This window comes from Cladophialophora psammophila, assembly GCF_000585535.1.
Source record: "Cladophialophora psammophila CBS 110553 chromosome Unknown aczJe-supercont1.6, whole genome shotgun sequence".
In the NCBI taxonomy this organism is placed as follows: domain Eukaryota; kingdom Fungi; phylum Ascomycota; class Eurotiomycetes; order Chaetothyriales; family Herpotrichiellaceae; genus Cladophialophora; species Cladophialophora psammophila.
In genome coordinates, this window is record NW_006912927.1 from 1,722,336 (window position 1) to 1,740,818 (window position 18,483).

At 52.0% G+C, this 18,483-nt stretch overlaps 8 protein-coding genes across 8 annotated transcripts; 4 read left to right on the forward strand and 4 right to left on the reverse strand.

Moving 5' to 3' along the window:
* Nucleotides 1-748: 748 nt before the first annotated feature.
* On the forward strand, nucleotides 749-2,904 carry A1O5_04957 (uncharacterized protein; the record flags this gene model as incomplete). The annotated part of the gene is made up of 5 exons (XM_007745561.1): nucleotides 749-1,306; nucleotides 1,376-2,272; nucleotides 2,370-2,544; nucleotides 2,627-2,743; nucleotides 2,810-2,904. 5 exons carry the CDS (start codon nucleotides 749-751, stop codon nucleotides 2,902-2,904), a joined length of 1,842 nt encoding a protein of 613 aa, XP_007743751.1.
* Nucleotides 2,905-2,986: 82 nt separating this feature from the next.
* Nucleotides 2,987-5,587, reverse strand: A1O5_04958 (uncharacterized protein; the record flags this gene model as incomplete). Its single annotated transcript, XM_007745562.1, has 1 exon — nucleotides 2,987-5,587. The coding sequence occupies one exon, from the start codon at nucleotides 5,585-5,587 to the stop codon at nucleotides 2,987-2,989; it is 2,601 nt and encodes an 866-aa protein (XP_007743752.1).
* A 1,611-nt stretch (nucleotides 5,588-7,198) lies between these two features.
* A1O5_04959 (uncharacterized protein) lies at nucleotides 7,199-8,680 on the forward strand (the record flags this gene model as incomplete). The annotated part of the gene is made up of 4 exons (XM_007745563.1): nucleotides 7,199-7,397; nucleotides 7,451-7,800; nucleotides 7,854-8,392; nucleotides 8,443-8,680. 4 exons carry the CDS (start codon nucleotides 7,199-7,201, stop codon nucleotides 8,678-8,680), a joined length of 1,326 nt encoding a protein of 441 aa, XP_007743753.1.
* A 403-nt stretch (nucleotides 8,681-9,083) lies between these two features.
* A1O5_04960 (uncharacterized protein) lies at nucleotides 9,084-10,527 on the reverse strand (the record flags this gene model as incomplete). The annotated part of the gene is made up of 4 exons (XM_007745564.1): nucleotides 9,084-9,206; nucleotides 9,260-9,739; nucleotides 9,797-10,204; nucleotides 10,261-10,527. 4 exons carry the CDS (start codon nucleotides 10,525-10,527, stop codon nucleotides 9,084-9,086), a joined length of 1,278 nt encoding a protein of 425 aa, XP_007743754.1.
* Nucleotides 10,528-10,921: 394 nt separating this feature from the next.
* A1O5_04961 (uncharacterized protein) lies at nucleotides 10,922-12,244 on the forward strand (the record flags this gene model as incomplete). The annotated part of the gene is made up of 4 exons (XM_007745565.1): nucleotides 10,922-10,999; nucleotides 11,047-11,289; nucleotides 11,340-11,982; nucleotides 12,030-12,244. The coding sequence occupies 4 exons, from the start codon at nucleotides 10,922-10,924 to the stop codon at nucleotides 12,242-12,244; spliced, it is 1,179 nt and encodes a 392-aa protein (XP_007743755.1).
* Nucleotides 12,245-12,314: 70 nt separating this feature from the next.
* A1O5_04962 (uncharacterized protein) lies at nucleotides 12,315-13,792 on the reverse strand (the record flags this gene model as incomplete). Its single annotated transcript, XM_007745566.1, has 2 exons — nucleotides 12,315-13,658; nucleotides 13,724-13,792. 2 exons carry the CDS (start codon nucleotides 13,790-13,792, stop codon nucleotides 12,315-12,317), a joined length of 1,413 nt encoding a protein of 470 aa, XP_007743756.1.
* Nucleotides 13,793-14,294: 502 nt separating this feature from the next.
* A1O5_04963 (uncharacterized protein) lies at nucleotides 14,295-15,635 on the forward strand (the record flags this gene model as incomplete). Its single annotated transcript, XM_007745567.1, has 2 exons — nucleotides 14,295-15,419; nucleotides 15,489-15,635. The coding sequence occupies 2 exons, from the start codon at nucleotides 14,295-14,297 to the stop codon at nucleotides 15,633-15,635; spliced, it is 1,272 nt and encodes a 423-aa protein (XP_007743757.1).
* Nucleotides 15,636-15,866: 231 nt separating this feature from the next.
* Nucleotides 15,867-18,272, reverse strand: A1O5_04964 (mannosyl-oligosaccharide glucosidase; the record flags this gene model as incomplete). Its single annotated transcript, XM_007745568.1, has 1 exon — nucleotides 15,867-18,272. One exon carries the CDS (start codon nucleotides 18,270-18,272, stop codon nucleotides 15,867-15,869), a length of 2,406 nt encoding a protein of 801 aa, XP_007743758.1.
* Nucleotides 18,273-18,483: the final 211 nt, after the last annotated feature.

Below are 18,483 nucleotides of genomic sequence, written 5' to 3' on the forward strand. Positions count from 1 at the left end.
ATTACAAGGGGCAGTGTTCCCGATATATACGCTGAGTGCAGAAGACGGTGACCATGCTCGGCCCCTATTCAACGGGGTCATCTACTCTGCACGGTGGATGCGATACATGCCAGGTGAAGCGGAAAGCCTATGGAAGCAATTCCTTCCGAGGGTCGCGCACCATCGGGAAGGGTTTGATGTCTATTGGCCGCACAATCCCGCGCTCGGAAGCATTCTCGCCACAATGAAAGACGCGAGAGCGAAGAGCGAAGTACTCCGTAAAGAGCGGGGGAAAAGGCCAAACCCGCGTTGATACCAACAAATCGCTACTAAGCTCCAGTGGGTAGTTGAGAGTAAGCCATCTCGCTTCCATCGACCGAGGGGGAAACACAGAGACAGGCTCGTTAGGCAGACTGCCAGCGGACTGGAGTTGTGGTGCAACAGGAATGCCGCGCTCAAGTACCGCCGTACACATTGCATTTCATCTTTGAGGTCGGTTTGCCGTTCGGATCGGGAGTCCATCTGCTCTGCATCAGAGGTCTGGAAGTAGGCGCTGGAGATATAAACCCGCCGAGGGTAGATGGAGATTTCGACGGAGGCCTGACTATTATTTATTTGGAGATCCGAGACTGACGCCCATTCCATTCCCACTACACGACGCTACACAACATTGCATTGGACTTTGACAACTATCGCATTGCATTACAATACATTTCGTTACATAACAGGACGAACCCGAGTCAATCTCTACCACGCCCACAGCCAGAAAATGACCGACGCCGACCTTCTCGACGTTCTGATCGTCGGCTCCGGCAGCGCCGGCCTGACTGCGGCGCTGTGGCTGACCATCTACAACACGACGCACCCGCGGCAACAGATCAAGTTCAAGATCCTCGAGCGACGCGGGGGGCCTATGGCCATCGGGCAGGCAGACGGGATCCAGTGCCGCACGGTCGAGATCTTCGAGACTCTGGACCTATCCGAGGATCTGCTCCGCGAGGCCTATCACGTCCTTGAAGTCGCCTTCTGGAGCCCCGACGGTCACGGCGGGATTAGCCGGAGTAATCGTGCCGCCGACACGGTCAAGGGCCTCAGCCACATGCCGCACTTGATCCTCAACCAGGCCCGTGTCAATGGCTTGCTGCTGGAGAAGATGAGAAAGCTTGGCGCCGGGAGGGGCGAGGAAGTCAGTTACGGCTGGACGGTGAAGAGCGTGAGTCTGGACGAGGAGTTGGCTGAGATGCACGCGGCGAGTTATCCGTGCACGGTTGTGGCGGTGAGGGAGGAGGATGAGAAGGAGGAAATTTTCAGGGCAAAGTACGTCCTGGTAAGTCCGTTCACCAGAACCGATGGGTTGTGAAGGTCCTCTTTGCTGAGATCTGGTCTTTAAATCCAGGGCTGTGACGGTGCACACAGCGTTGTGCGCAAATCGCTGGGCTACAAGATGGTCGGAGACACCACCGACGCGGTCTGGGGAGTAATGGACATCTATCCCCGAACCAACTTCCCCGACATCCGCCGCAAAGTCACCGTCCACTCAGACACTGGCTCCCTCCTCGTCATCCCTCGAGAAGGCGGTTGCCTGACCCGCTTCTACATCGAATTCCCCACAGGCACAAACGTCAAGGAAATCAAACTCGAAGACCTGCACAAGAAGGCTCAGCAGATCTTCCATCCGTACAAGATGGACTTCGCAGACACGTACTGGTGGTCGTGCTATTCAATCGGCCAACGTCTCGCGGATCACTTTACCAAAGCCAACCGGGTATTTTTGACCGGCGACGCGTTCCACACGCACTCCCCCAAGGCCGGACAGGGAATGAACGTCAGTCTGCAAGACGGCTTCAACATCGGCTGGAAACTCGGCCACGTCTTGACGGGTCAGGCGACTCCGGAGTTGTTGAAGACGTACAGCGTCGAGCGCGGTAAGACGGCCGCGGATCTCATCGACTTTGACCGGTACTTTATGAAGCTATTTGCGAGCAACAAGGCAAACAACGAGAAGAAGATCACCCCGGAAGAATTCCGCGAGGGCTTCATCAAGTCCGGACGGTACACTGCCGGCTTGACTTCCAAATACGAGGATTCCAGCGTGACTTGCAGCGCAGGCAGCACGCAGGAGTTGGCAAAGGAGATTGTGGTCGGCATGAGGTTCCCCAGCGCGCAGGTCGTGCGATTCTGCGATGTCAAAGCCATGCAACTCGCTCGGGCCCTGAAGGCAGACGGTCGGTGGCGCGTGATCTTCTTCGCAGGCCGGATCGAAGACCCAAATCTGCTGACGAGGCTGAACCAGGTTTGTCTTGTTCTTGTGTCCCACCAATGTTGCTGTTGTTGTTTGCTGTTAGAAGAAGAAAGGACAGAAACTGACCCAAATCTTTTTGTTGCCCCAGATCGCAAAATACATGGAATCTCCAAGCGGTCCCGGGCGGAAATACACTCCTGTGTCGGCAGACATTGACAGTTTCATTGAGCCCATCGTCGTACTCACCGGCAATCGCATGGACCTCGAGCAGGAGCAAATCCCGGATTATTTCTGGCCTGTCACAGGAAAGTGGAAGATGAGAGGTAAGTAAGGAGCGAGCGCAATGTCCCGAAAGGCGAGAGACACCACTACTTTGTGCTAATTCTGTTTGTCCGTCGCCACTAGATCTGCACAAAGTATTCGTTGACGATGAGCATTATAACTCGGGCCATGGCCATGCTTATGAGAAGTATGGCATTGATCCCGACAAAGGGGCTACTGTGATCGTGCGCCCTGACCAATGTACGTTATTTACGCATTCTCCCTCTCGCTGCGCTTGATGAGGCCTGCTGACCACGTTCCCTCTAGATGTGTCGAAAGTGATTCCCATCGATGATGTGCAAGGAATCGATCAATTATTCGAGGGATTCTGTGTCTCGAAAGAGCTGAATGGCCATCTGTAAATCCCTGACAAGCTGGTCGACGAGTCTTTGTGTATTCTATATCTATCGGCACCGCCCATGATCTGTGGGATTGTCGTCAAAACTAGCGAGGTGTTCGCCAGAGCAGACAACCGACGCACGATGCATTGACAACACAGTGCTGGCCCACTACCCAAGCGGCTGTGTAGAGATACTTCGGAGAGAAGACAGTCCATATAAAGAGGTGTTCTCTGAGCACCATGCAAGCCACCATGACCGACAAGGTATGGATGCAAGCGAAAGTTGCCAATGCCGTAAAGAGAAAAGAATATGTACCACTTTTGAGATGAAGCGAACTGAACAACTGGCAAATTGCAAAGGACCACCATATCGGACCCGCCCAATTACTTATGAACGTGAGCATCCCAACAGCAGCCACATTATAGCCGCTGATACCGTTGTATGCATTAGATAGATCGATGGTGGCGATGGAGTTGGTGCTGCCAAAAGTGAAGAAGGAGGCGTATTGAAACAGGAGAGCTAGAATGGTAATCTCGCCGACCGAATGCTGTCTTCCCCGACGGAGAAGGTAAAGTTGGAGGTTGAAGAATAGGAATAGCGGCACATACACCGTGCGGGACTGCGTAATGAGGAACAGCGATAACACATCTTGAAATGCCGTGAGAAACCGCCGTAGATGATCTGCGCCTTTCCAGGGCGCTTCGTAGTACATTGCGCAGGCGAGCAAGTGGGTAAGACCTAGGAAGACCACTCTTGCCAGGCTCACGAGTGGGTACGCCGATACGAATCCGACCAGCGGATTGAGGATTGCGAACGAAGTGAGCAGCTCAGGCGCATCTGCTGCGGTGAAAGCAATCTTGAAGAGGAAGGCTGAAATGGACACGAGTGCCGGCAATATGCCCATCTGCGGTGAGCCCATCCATATCCCTGCTCGATGACTCAAATTGCGCGAAAGTGCGGCGTAGGCGAGCATGACCAGCATCCAGAGGAACCATGAATTGGGTTCGATGACTTCAGCAAGTAAGTCGGGCTCGCCAGCGTATTTCTGGCCAGTCTGTCTCCACCGTCTGGCCACACCGAAAAGGAAGTATGCGAGGGCTGTTCCTGTCGGTCCCTGCAGTATAGCACGAGTACCCCCATTGGCGTTGATCATTTTGAATCTGCTGTCTTTGCAATGCAGAATGACCATATAGCCAGCAAGGCTCCAATACCAGAACTGATGCTCTTCTTCGACGTAGCTGCTGGCGAACATAGTGACGGCGTAGGCGATCATTATGACGAGGAGGATCACCCCGTCTACGCCTGCCAAAAGGATACCCTGTATAAAACTGGGCACGCAAAGCGCCAACGCTAGCACGCTGAGCCCGATGCCTGCTTGCATGCTAGTGAGGTCATAATTACTGGCTGTGCCACTAAGGAGGTTTTGCGCTTTGTACAGGAAAGCTTTGAGACAGGTTGTCGACGGAATGGAATGTGACTCGTCCGCCGCGATGGCTCGGTGCTCCTCTCCGACACGTTGCCATAGACAGGCGAGGATTTCGGCGTCTTCTCCGTCGGTGATTGAGCATTTCGCAGACGTAGACATTTTTCCAAATTCTCTTGGAAATGTTGCTTCGGCGATTCGCAGCACCTGTTCTGCATTGCCATAAAGCAACGCATACTGATCCTGCGGATGGGTCCAGAGCTCCAACAACCGCGGGATGAGAACCCCGAGGTTATTGAGTGGAATGGGAAGTCCCAGTAGAGCAGCAAGAGTGGGAACAATGTCCGATTGTTCAACGGTGTCGTAGTACTGGTAGTCAACCGCATCATTGACGGGGCAAGGTTGTCCTTCGAAGGCCGACCTGAACTTTGGAGAGATGAACGTAAGCGCCGTGGAAACTTCGCCCGGAGAAGAGGCCCCATGGTTCCCGCCCTCATTCATGCCATGGTCACCAAGCAGTACTAATAGGCATGACTTGAGATGGCCATTGCTTTCCATTTTTGAATAAATGTCCCTGACGATGGCATCCATCTCGGCCTGCTTGGCCGGCATTCTTGGTCCTTTAGGCCCAGTTTTGTGCCCGATATGGTCCAGGCCGAGGAAGTGGAGTGTCATTCCAGACCAGTCCTGGTTTGTTAATTCAGAGGGGATATGCCTGGTGACATTGTTGTCGACTTCGGTGAAGTCGGACACAAAGAAACTCGTCGTTCCATCAGCTCGAGTGAAGAAATCCGGAAACAGCCGCAGCCAAGTATCGTCTCCATACATCACGAGCCTGCCGCCTTTCGCTCGTAACTGAGCCAACCATGTGTCTTGATCCTTGAGGGTCGACGTCGTGTCCGACTCGGCAAAGTTGAGGATGAGATCCACAAAGCTTGGGACTGAGCCGGTTGTGATGGCCTTGACGCGTGGCATAGTGATGGTTGGCGGACTAGCATGACCGGTGAATGGGACTGCAGCGCCAGACCTTATCAGACTTTGAGTGAAGGCAAAGCCAGAGGCATTTCCATAGACGAAATCACTCCGTAAGGCATCAACAACCATGAAGATGACGCGATCAAAAGGCGATGGCCGAGCCCCTGCTTCAGATGTGGTAGGCCATGTTGCCAATCCCGGTAGAAAGGCTTTATGAGGAAAGAATCCCTTTGCAAAAATGAGAAGAGCAGCTATGAGAACGATATTGGAGAACACGAGCGCGGCATTGCGGAGCGTGATGCTCATCCTCGACAGACGCGATACGAGCTGAGCTGAGGGGGGGGGTTTGCGCGAAACTGGTCGTTCAACCTCCTGCATGCACTGCGAACCACTCCTTAAGCAGTGAGTTGTTTGTGACTTATCATCTTTGCTAGACGCAATACCACGGGATGCTATGTCAAAATATCTTCCAAGAACCCAAGAATGGACAAAGATGTTGTGAGCAGCGAAAGTGAGGTTGAAGATTGCGCGGGTCTGGGCATAAACCATCTGCGTGGATGCCAAGGGCCGATCCACCGTAGAATTCGGAGCCTTGCAGCACGCTAGCCTCGTTCATGTCTGTCAGCCTTGTCAGCCTTGTAGGTTGTGTTGACCGAAAGCATTCGATAATTACAAAGGACGTTTCGCTCTAATATATGGAATATGATATATTATGAACTTCGATCTACAAAGTTTCCAGGGAATTAGAACCCCGGTCGTGGTATCAAAGCAAAATACAGACATGCCGAATCGCTAGCTTCACAGCCCGCACATTGATGAATCCGGTACCGCGAAGCTAACCTCAGTTTGTGGACTAGGCTGGGTATCGTAGTTAGTAGCGCTCCGGCAGCCACATTTGTGATGGTGGAACTTGAAGAGCGCCGCGACTCTGGTCAATGGGCCATCCTCGGAATACATTTTGTGTCCTATTCCTGGAACACGACTCACCCACCGGCATCTATGTTCCTGGATCGCCACCTCGTCGATACCCAACTAATGCTTGGTGAAGAAACCCAGGAATGAAACATCCAATGCTACGACTGCGCATGCGTATCACAATATCAAATGAAATACTAAAAAGCTTACCCGAATCGCGGCTAGTCTCGAACAGAAGAGGCCAAATATTAACCATGAACATAGTCAAGGTATCTGCTCGCAAGTCCACTCGTTCCCGAAATCGTCAGTTGAGAATCTTAGATTCGAGGCACGACGAGAGACTGTATCGGCGTCAGGTCAACTCCAATAACTTCTGCTGCAGGATACATTTTCAGATCGGCTGGCATGTGCGGATCCCACCCAGTGATGGGCATACGAGTGGGATTAAGATAGGGATGCTAAATGCCAGGCGAAGGACGGTCCATCTGGAAATAAATCATCGGGGAAGCAATCCCGGCGACCCGAAGCGACAGCAAGGTTCGAATTCCAAGCCTTGAGATGTTATGAACCCCGGTGTTTATGGGCTGCAATCATCATTGGTACATGTAGACATCAAAGAAATGAAAGGGCGACGCGAGCTCTTCGTCCGGCTGCCACCAGGCAAGCCGGGAAAGATGGGCGACGCGTTCCGAGCGGCCGCCATATTGTTTGTTTAGAGGCAGCCCTCAGTAGGGTAAAACACCTATCGTGGACTCCTCCTCTCACTAGCCTACCCGACTGCCTATCATGGCGGGGTCAAAGGTGATGCCCCCGGTTCAGGATTTGGTCATGAAGACGTGCATAGCGCCAATGCAGCCACGGCAGTTAAGCTGCACCTAACCAGCTGCCGAAAGCTTTCGCGGGGGAGGAGTGTCCGATCCTCCACCGGGGGAAAGACAAAAAGGAAGAAAGGAAAAGAAAAGCGACGAAAGGTTTCCTTATCTTTCTGAAGCCACCGTCGACATGCACCAAGCATCAGTCTTGGTTGGCTTGTCAGCACTCTTCTTGACTTGGTTGCTCTACTTCGGCTTTCGGCAGGGCACTAGCAAACTTCCTTCTGCGCCTGGGCCACTGCTCGCTCGTTTCTCCCGCTTTTGGTACCTGAGGGCTCTCATCAGAGGTGATTTTGAGCAGATCAACATCGAATTGCACAGGAAATATGGTGAGCGGCGAGTCACTGGCCTCGGCAACTTCCTCTGATGCAATTTGTTCCAGGCAAAATTGTCCGCCTCGAGCCGAATTCGTACAGTATTGATGACCCCGAGGCCATCAAGACCATTTACACCATCTCAACTCCGTGGATGAAGTCGAGGTGGTATGAGCCCTCTTGTCCTCCCGGCACTTCGACCAACTTCAGCACCTCAGATAACAAGGATGCTACTCGATATCGTCGCAATTATGCACAAGCATTCTCCATGTCATCCATATTGGCATTCGAGCCATTGATCGATGAATGCGGAGAGCTCTTAATTGAGAAGCTCAAGGCCTTCACTAAGTCAAGCGAGACTATTGACCTGACTCACTGGTTTACCTGCTGGGCGTTTGACTGTCAAGGCCATATAACAGTCTGCTCGTTCATGAATCCGCAACAGTGGCTGTGCTGACTGGCGACACGCAGTTTTCTCAACGCTTTGGGTTCCTTGACGACGGTGAAGATATCGGTGGCATCTGTGAGAGCCTTCGTCAACGAATGCCCTATGCCACTTTTGTGGGCATATATCCAGAACTGCATCCAACCTTGTTCAAAATGGTCAACTGGCTCGCCGGCACAGGCACAGGTAAAGTAGACTATACCATCTCCTATACCATGAAGCGTATCGCAGAGCGAATGGAAGAAGAAAAGCCGGATAAGAAGGACGTGCTTGCTCAGTTCATCGCCGGTCAGCGGCGAGATCCTACCACTTTCACGGACTGGGATGTTCTGATCGGAGCCTTTGGTAACATTGTGGCTGGCGCTGATACAACATGGATCACTCTCGCCGCTATCATTTATTATCTGCTGAAGAATCGAGGATGTCTCGACAAGCTGCGCAGAGAGATCGATGAGATGGCCGAAACAGGGTCAATTTCGGATCCTATCTCTTTCCACGAGTCCCAGCGAATGCCCTACTGTCAGGCGGTGATAAAAGAAGGCCAGAGGATGTACCCTGGCACTGGGTAAGATGGGAGTGTGATTATCCATTCGGCTTCACTTACCACATTCCTAGGTTGCCCCTGTTTCGTGTTGTCCCAAAGGGCGGGGCGATGATCTCTGGAACGTATTTCCCTGAGGGAGCTGTTGTCGGCATCAACAACTGGGTCGCGCACCGCAACAAGGACGTATTTGGGCCTGACCCAGACGCCCTCTGCCCAGAGCGCTGGCTCGAGGGAGATACCACAGCCATGCATCGCTATTACATACCCGTAAGTTCCGGCGGTCGTCATACGGACGACGAGAGGTGCTGACAGCACGGACAATTTTGGGGTCGGCCCTCGAGCCTGTCAAGGCCTGAACGTTGCGTTGATGGAGATGGAAATTTGTCCCTCAGCTTGTCCACTACCTTGATTTCGATATGCTCAGTGAATGGAAGACCACGAATCGGTGGTTAATGTTCCAGTCCAACCTCAACGTCAAGGTTAGATCGAGAGATTAGTTTTTGGGTGCAGTCATCCGCAAGCTCGAAGAGGTAAACGTAGTTCTTCTCGAGAGGGGTGAGCGAAGGCGGAAGACTTTCGGTGGTAATATGTCCTTTTGTTCTTGCGAAGGGAAGGGAAAGCTAGAGGATCGGGTGGTGAACAACAGATTTCCACCCCGAATATATTCTCTCATCATAATCTTACACTACCCCAACTGGCCTTTGGCGAAGGTTCAGACATTCCAGATTGAACCCCAAGTCTTGCGCACCCTTGCCAGGTCGGCTTTTGACTCCAGGGCGAATTGTCGGCCACCTATTGTCGGCCCTTTCCGGAATCTCTTGAAGAATGACCTAAACTTTGGCAACGTCAGTAAATGGCTCTTGTGCGTGTAGATAATGCCAGACTCACCTCTTTGGGCCAGTCAAACCTTTTCCACTTTTTCCACCTGGAATCTGGTTTATCCAGCTGTGACCTATCCAGTCCATCTGTCTCGAACAGTCTCTCGATGCCATAAGGCGCCCCTTTGAACTCAATGCCATGTTGCAAGACTTCTTTAATCATGGCTGCTCGCCATTCCAACTCCCCCTCTTCATCGCCTGGCCAGTCTCGAGTGTTGTCATACAGAACGCCCAACACGAGCGCAATATTTTTCACTGGTGTGTCAGGGCGCAGCAATCCATTCTTGTCCAAGATGTTCAGAGTGGTGAATACTGCCCCTCCTATGAGCTTGAGAGTCGCCAGCACCATGTCTGGGTAGTCGATATTGAACCAGAAGCCTTGATAGTTGAGGGCCCAGGCGAATCCTTCAATAATTGACCATAATCCCGCTGGCGATGGACCTTCCTCGCGTGTAGATCCCTTAGAGAATTCGCGGTCGAATGACAGAAGCTAGCCATTCATAGCTCAGCAAGAGCGCAACGAGCAGGGGCTGAACCGTGAACTTACTTGGTTCTCCATCACTTCTTGAAAACCATAGCCATTGAAATCACTAAAGAAGTGCTCCCCGAACTTGTCCTGGTCCCGAATTTCTATCTCCCATTGCAAGCGAGCAACCAACCGATATCCTTCCGTTGTAAGGATCCAGTTATGCTCTGGATGCTCAGAGGCCGGAAGCTTGCAGATACATTTCTTTTTGCCACAGATTGATTTGCGTTGACCAGCCATGCTCGTGTCTCCAGGTGCAGCTTCTTCATCTTCGTCCACTTCGCTGTGTGCTTCATCTTCCTCCTCATACTCTTCAGACGGATCGTATTCCAAACCATTTACCTGTTTCTCCGCCTCGACGTCTTCCCACGGTCTGCACAGTGTTAGGAAATTGAACTCGGGCGCAATGGTTTGTGCAGTGGCGTGACCCTATTATGAGTTAGCATAGCACTTAGGTTCTCCTTGCTTAAGAATTGAAGGCATACCTTCCCAGTTGCACGCCCCGAATTACGCGCCGAAGAGTGGTCCCTATCAGAGTCCTCGAGTCGACGGATAAGCACGTCTTTATTACCGCTGTACGGCAAGTTGCGTTGCTGAAGCAGCGTGCAAAGGTCAAGCTTCTTTAGACCTGTATAGTCATGGGTGGCATTTTCTTTCCCTGCTGCTAACTGCTGCGACTGTCGCTTGGAGGGTGGTTGTGATTTGGCGACGTTGCTATCAGTTTGGCTCAATGCCCGTTTCTGGCCTGCCATCTTCATCCAGAAGAGGTAGATTTGACGGAACCACAAGACGACAAAGTGGAGGAGAATGGATCACGGAAGCGAGAAACAATCATTCAACTCGTTGCGTTTCGTCACGGCTTCTAGGAACTATAGAGGTCTCCTTTTAACTCTGGTGGGATGTTGGCTTCGTTCTCGTCAACAGATGACGTAAAGTCTGCTACGCGACGCGACTTGGATCGCGTTCTCACGTGGTCTCAGGATTTCCGTCTACGATGGTCTAAGCAGTATGTCGCACTTGCATCCTCTAGACCATAGTGGCTAGGGTATAACCTACTATCTTTACCTCCATGCCGTATCTTGCAGGAGACACAATGCCGGCAGACATGAATCCAAATGAGCCTTCTGTTACAACTGGTGCGCCATAATGGCTCACAAACACAACTTCAATCTTGAGCCGGTGTCTCGGTTCGCCGGCCTGAGTGCGGCCATCAGACGACCACGGGTAAGTCTCTCCGAACGTATAATCGCAGCATGGGCTGAGCAAGTTAGGAAATCGCATTCTTTTCTTTCGATGAAGACCACAAATTCCGGCTTGATGCCTCGAGCCTGCGCTACTACTACCCACCGGCACTGCCCTGCAACCTCAACAAAGGGTTCGAGACATTTCGACAGCTTGATGACTCAGATGATGACCATCTGGATGGCCTCCTGGAGGCTATCATCGCCTATGAGAAAGAGAAGGGGTCTAAAACGGAGATCGATTTCCTGACATGGCGAGGGATGATGACCAAGGTGTGATGTGCTTGATATAACTGAGAAAGACTCACTCATGGCCCGGACAGCTGATGATCGTTCCATTCTCCAAGTTGGATGAGTGGGAAATGAATGTCACCTTATTCCAAGACACCATCTTCATCGAGGAAAATCACACCAAGAAAATTTCTTCCCGCGAAGAACAGTATTCATCCGCGGGACGACCAGGTGCTATGTCCCAAGACCTTATGAGCTTCTGGGGATACAAGTTCGAGACCGTGTCCTTGATGCCGACACCATGGCCCGAGGCATCTCGAGAGTACATCGAATCCCGAGAAGAGCTGATGGTTAACAACCACGCTCAATATTGCTCAATCGTCCGAACTGGCTTCGGCAAAGTAAAGATGATCCTGGGCGGAGAAGTGGACGCTGTTATGGCCTTCAAGCCAGAAGACAAATTGCAGCCGACTGAATGGGTGGAGCTCAAAACGACGGCCACGGTCACCAACGAGAGGGAGCAAATCAAATATGAGAGGAAACTCCTCAAATTCTGGGCACAGTCGTTCCTGTTGGGAGTGCCGAAGATTATCGTCGGTTATCGCACTCAGCAAGGTTTGTTGGAACGTCTCGAGGAGTTGAATGTGCAGAATATTCCAGACAATGTTAAATTGAAGGGCAAAGGTTTGTGGGATGGACAAACCTGCATCAACTTTGCCGCAAGCTTCCTGGAATGTAAGCGCATCCTCAGACATGCTCGAATATTGTTGACTCCGGCATAGGGCTGAAAACCGTCATAACTTCTGACGGCGTTTGGCGAATCCGAAAGCGAGAGAAAGTCCCCGTCCTAGAGGTCTTTAAGCTCGAGGAATCAGGCCACGGTGACATGTTGTCGTCAACTTTTGTCGAGTGGCGTATCAATGGCCTGAAAGCCCACCAGCAGCATTTACAGGAGATCAGAGAACGGGCCAAAGCCGAGACGTCAGAACCTCCATGAACGTTCCTCTAGCGCTGATCCTTGCACCATCACGTGCCTTCAACAGAGTATAATTGAGTCGCATCAAGCATCAGCCCGGTGAAGTCGGTAGCTGTACGTGCTGATTGACGTCAATTGCTCCAGCCGGCACTGACAAGCAGTTACGGTGCCATACGACAACTTTCTTGTGACTGCGACTCGCAAGATGTGCCCTCCATTCTTTCTCAGTCATAAGAGTCTTTTGGCACAGTTGGCAAGTCCTGGCTTTGCGGACATCATTAATGTCATCCTCCTCGATCTGTGAGAGTACTTTCTCCGCCATGAGTGAGAGAGATTTGGCTTCGGGTAACTCATACTCTTTCAGGAAAGCCTTCACGATCGCTTGCGCAGGCTCTGTCACTGTGCTGTCCCAGCCGGTCGGATCAGTGCAGTCGAGAAGGAAAAGCAGATCAAGCCTCCCGGTAGCCTTCAGAGCTTTTGCCAGCCGAATGCGGACGAATCGGTTCTGACGCTTAGCATAGCGTCTAGTGCTCGCTTTAACAGCATCTATACCCTGCTGCTCTGCCACCCCTACTTTGGCAGGATCGGGATTCAACGCTTGGCACACCTCGAGCCAGGGCTTCATTTCCTTGTATCCGATCGATCCCCAAATACCGTTGGCAAGGTCGACTGGCTCTGCTTCTTGTTTCAACTCCTGTTCTAGGCTTGCCATTTGCAATACTTCGTCACACAAACCGTTTGCAATCATGGCATCAACTCGATCATTTAGTCTCTGCTTTAGTACGACGTCGTCGGCTTCCAACCATAAGAGGAGACTCGGATAACGCAGAGTCATTCTCCGCCCACTCATGGCGCCGTCCTCGTCCATATCGGTGTCAATCGTGGTATCTTCGTTCCCGTGGTCGGGACGAGCTTGACGTTGTTCAGCATATATGTCGGAAGCCTTTCTCCCGCTCTGGAGGTATATTTGGAGAGACCGCCGGATCTTGTTTCGATCATTTGGATGCCATTTTTTTGCCATCTCGGGGTCAACCTCCTTGAGTTTCGTAAAGATCTCCTCTGTAGAAGCCGACAGGATAGCAAACTCTTCGTTTCTGTCCATTGCATCGTGGTCTGAGCGATTCTCGTCCTCGTGGGGAGTAAGAATAGCATCATTGAAGAGCAAGGAAAATGTGTAGTAAATCGTCCCACCCACAACAATAGGAAGCCTGCCCCTCGCTCGAATCTCATCGATAACCCGTGAACTCTCTTTGACAAAGTGCTGCACAGTCCAGAGTTTCTCTTTCAGACCGATGAAGTCGAGCAGGTGATGAGGGATTCCATTTCGTTCATTCTCAGGAATCTTGTTAGTGATGATCGGCAGCCCCTTGTACATTTGCATTGCATCACAGTTGATGACTTCGCCATTGAATCGAGTGGCCAATTCCACAGCCAACTATTTCTGTAGCGATTAGCTTTTTCCTCCATCCATTTTCGTTTCCAACCAGGGTACGGGTTCACCTTCGACTTGCCGGTGCCGGTTGCCCCAATGATCATGATCAGGGGATTTCTGGGGGGAGAGGACGCCATTTTCAAACACCGCCCAAACCTCGGAGACATAGAATTGGATCGACGCAGGACTCTTTCGCGGAAGAAATGACCGTAGCGACTGGCTTCCTCCCCATAACCACAAGGCTAGGTGTAGTCGACTAGCCGTACTTGAGAGCCGCCTGAGGGCCAGCACTGGAGCTCGTTCAGAGCGACAGCATGGAGATATCGAAGGGCGAAAATTAAGCGTGAAAGAGGACCAGCTGATCCAACAGACAGGGTATACCAAGGTATACTAAATATTCTGATTGTCGAAAATTCAACCATGATAAGCGCGCTTGGGACAACAAATGCTCCGCAGAAGAACGGATTTCTAAGGTGGATCACTGACGCAGAAAGTGAGGCCGAATTTCACGTGCAACTTCAGGTGCTTCGTTCCGCATTTCAAATTCATCTTTGTAGATCCCGAAGAAAATATTTGCGAGCACTCGTCTTCGTTCGACAAACTCCTAACATCTTTCCTATTGCTGAGGAGCCACAGACTATGGCTGAGGTCGTTCAGGCGCGTACGACGCTGACATCGCCGTCTTCTCGAAAACGATCAGCGTCTCCGGACGAAGCAGCGCCCGCCACCGACCCAACAAGCACCGCTCTCACAACGGCGAATAGTGAAACTTCTCTCACCACGAACGAGGAACCTCCGGCGAAAAAGACAAAACTAATCCGCCGCAAGCGCCGCCCTGCGCGGCCCCAGGTTGATCCTTCGACGATAAAATCCACGCCTCCTCCGCAAACCGGGACGGTGTTTAACATCTGGTACAACAAATGGTCTGGTGGTGATCGGGAGGACGCGTATTTGTCCAATCACGCCGCTCCTTCACGTTGCAATATCCGCAACGACTCTGGATGGACGGCAGCAGACAGGACGCCGGGGAGTTATTTCTGCCTGTTCTTCGCGAGGGGACTGTGTCCGAAAGGTCACGAATGTCAATATCTGCACCGACTGCCCACGATATACGACGTATTTAATCCAAACGTGGACTGCTTCGGACGGGACAAACATAGCGACTACCGGGATGACATGGGCGGGGTGGGAAGTTTCATGAGGCAGAACCGCATCCTCTACGTCGGGAGGATCCACGTGTCGGACGATATCGAGGAAGTAGTAGCACGGCATTTTCAAGAGTGGGGAGAGATTGAACGTATTCGAGTCCTCACAGGCCGAGGCGTCGCTTTCGTCACATACGTCAACGAGGCGAACAGCCAATTCGCAAAGGAGGCAATGGCCCACCAGGCACTGGATCACAATGAGATATTGAATGTGCGGTGGGCCACTGTGGATCCGAACCCGCTCAGCCAGAAGAGAGAAGCCGCCAGGATTGAAGAACAAGCCGCGGAGGCTGTCCGTCGGGCGCTGGGCAAGAGAGTTGTTAGGGAGATCGAAGGACGCGAGACAAGGGAGGAGAGGGACCAGAGGAAGATCGAGAGCAGTTACGGGTTGGAAGGGTATGAGGCGCCCGAGGAGATTTGGTATACCCAGCAGCAACAGAGAGAGTTGGAGGGTCAGAGGTTGGGCGAGAGAGGATTGCTCGAGGCACCTCCAACTCCGGCTCCGGGCTCCAGTGCCGAACAGGGCCCGACGACGACGGAAGGGACGACGGAAGGCAATGTTGCTGCTGCTCCGAATGAGTCTGGATCGAAGCCGGGGGTACAGAATGGCAACGACCAAGCAGACGAGAACGGCATCTTGTCAGGCTCCACGCTGGCGGCCTTGAGGGGATATACTTCAAGTGTGCATATAGGGTCAGGGCCGGTCTCAAAGCATGCAGCAGCAGCACCTGCCAGGCCACTTGTCGCATATGGCAGCGACGACGAGGAGGATTAAGGCCGCACAACAGAATTAATCACTCTGGAATAGAGAGCGAGACAAAGGCCTAGTTTTAAATGTGCAAAAGTCGGCAACCGCATTTCTCATTTCTATCGAGACTTATTTATCTACTTCTGCTTCCATGCTTTTATGCCCTGTCTGTTTGATCCTTTCCCAAATATCGTTTTTAACCCACTCATCTCAAAACGCTGCCACCATAGACAAAATAACCCAGTCAGGAAAAATTCCTCACAGTTCACCGTGTTGGATGCCTCCTGTATCGCCGCTGCTCCTACTCAAATCCGGCATCCTCATAATCACGACGACCAAGCTCGTCCAGCCCGTGAAATGCTGCGTGCGCTGGCCCGCGCCTGTCTCCGGATTATATTGCTCCCAGGCGAAGCCGGTGCGTTCCCACTCGTTGAACACAGTCTCGACGAGATTCTTGCGCAATTCGGTGTAGATTTTGACGGCTTGGGATTTCACCTTCGCGGGCGGTGGTGATGAATTATTGGTAGAAGATTGGATGAGGTCGAGGAGTGATTTGAGGATGAGGTAATTCATGTTCACCCAGATCGGAGAGCGCCAGTAGTTTTCATCCGTGCCGTAGAAGGGGTCTGATTTGGAGAGGGAGCGGATGCCATAGGGAGACCAGAGGTCGGACGGTGAAGAGATGAGGTCTAATACGTGGGGAAGGTGAGGGTGCGTAGGCGGCATTAGGCCGGTCATGAAGGGGAAAATGGAAATATAGCCTTTATGGCAGACGTGGACAGAGTCTTCATAGTCGTCGATTGTAGCATCACAGTAGCATTTATGTTCAGATGACCAGTGCAGGTCGTCGATGTTGCGAAGGATAGCTTTGTGTTGCGAGGTGAAGTCAGGTATGTCGTCGGCTTCCGAGAGCAATGTGGAAAGACGCACGAGGATGCGCGACATCATGCCCACCCAGGAGATCAAGTCTAGGTGAAGTTCACCTGGATGAGGAGGTTGAGGGCGCGGATAGTCGTCAAGTCCAGAAGGGAGGATATGCTGTGGTGTGCGCCCGCGCCATCGGTATGCTTCTTTGGTGGAAAAGGCTTCACGGTCGTAGGATTTGATGTCCCCAAATTGGGTGCGACGGAACCAGTAATATTGGCGTTTGAGTAAGGGATACAGATTGCGGAGTTCGGTCTCAATGCGATCCTTGGATTCAGCATACGCAGGACTCGACATTTTGTCCATCAAAATGTCTATGATTAGGAAGAGTGTGGGTGGGTTGGCGTAGTGTGGGTATTGAACTTGAAATTCTGGGGGCACCTTGCTGCGCGCTTCAGGGCCCAAAATCTGCTCGCGAGCAATCCAGCCATCCTGGTCCATGAGGTTGAACCACGATTTTACGATGTCAATCGTAACGTCAAGATCCCAATCCGCGACTGGTATGAGATGGAAACCCTCATCCCACAAGAACCCGCGTGGAAAGAAAGGTCTGGACGGAACGCTGGTGAAAAGCTCGGCGGGGGGATCTTTGACAATCTCCGCTCGAGCTCGTGCGGCTGCGGTTTCCTCCCAGAATCCTTCATTGTCCTCGTCGTATTCTGGAGCATAAGATCTGTCGACCAGCGAATCACCATAGAAGTATCCAATTCCGCCAAACAAATTGGAGAACATGGATGCAGAGAAATCGGTGTATGCAGCCTTGGTGAATGGCGCTAAAGGTTTGAAAACCTCTGTGAACTTCTCTTTGAAGTCGTTTGAGGAGCCCGATATGGCCTTCGTGAGAGATTCTGAGGACACCGACGGGCCTGACGCAGATATGAATTGAATGTCGGTTTCGAAAGCGCCGACGAATATTTTTTGGACCATGTGAAAATTTCCAGGACCAGGGTTCTGCTGGATGGAAAAGGCCTGCCAGGGAGGTGGCATGTTCTCCTGTCCGTATTGCTGCACGAGACCATCAATTTCCGACTTCATGCTCGCGAACACAATATTCTTGGCTTGCCAGATGGCATCCGGTGGTATCTGCAGGCTGCTCAGGATTGGCCGGTCGAGCGGTTTTGCATCCCAAGATGGGTGTGTCTTGTATGGTAGAAGATTCTCTGAAGAATCCGCAAAGGAGATGTCGAATTGCCCAAGCTCGCTTGTCTCGCCATGCAGAGTCACCACGCCGTCTTCCTCGTCCGTGTCCTTGAATACAAGTTCACCCAGTCCTTCCATGCCAGCATAGAAGATCAAGGTTGTGACCAGCGTGGCAGGCGCATCTTCTCTTGGATTGCCCTTTATTCTCGCAGCCCAACTCCCACCATGCTGCCCTCCAGGAACCTTGACAAAATCAATAGTCAAATCGATCATATTCCCTGTGTCGTGTATAACTTGTCTTCCCCCGTTTCGAACATCATATTCTTCCCAACCATAACCGGCCATCCCCTCATGCTGCTCGCAGGTGTGCCGAAAATTGACCTGAGCGGTGCCATAGTTGTCGGTGTTTGCCCATAGCAGGCCGGTCAACAGGCTGTTGGGGACACGTGGTCGAATTCCAAAGTACAGGTTTGGTCGGTAAGGACCCCATAGCAGGGTATCGTTCGAAGCATGCGCAGTCAAGGAATAAAGCGAGAGAAGAGTGAGAATGAAAAGATGAAGTTTCTGTACAATCACAGGCCCGCTCGCATGGCCCAACATCCTGCCTTGTGGCTAACTTCGAGAGCCTCACTTCAACTCGCCATTGGTGTTGGTGGTGTCGGATTCGGAGAACATTCCCATGGTGGACACATGGCCTTGAAGAAACACCGACGGCGACGTCAGGGGAGCAACGGCTGGACTGCTCCCGCGCAACCGTACAACATACTGCGGAGCATACCACCATATACGAGGTACACAACAAGTCCCAGGG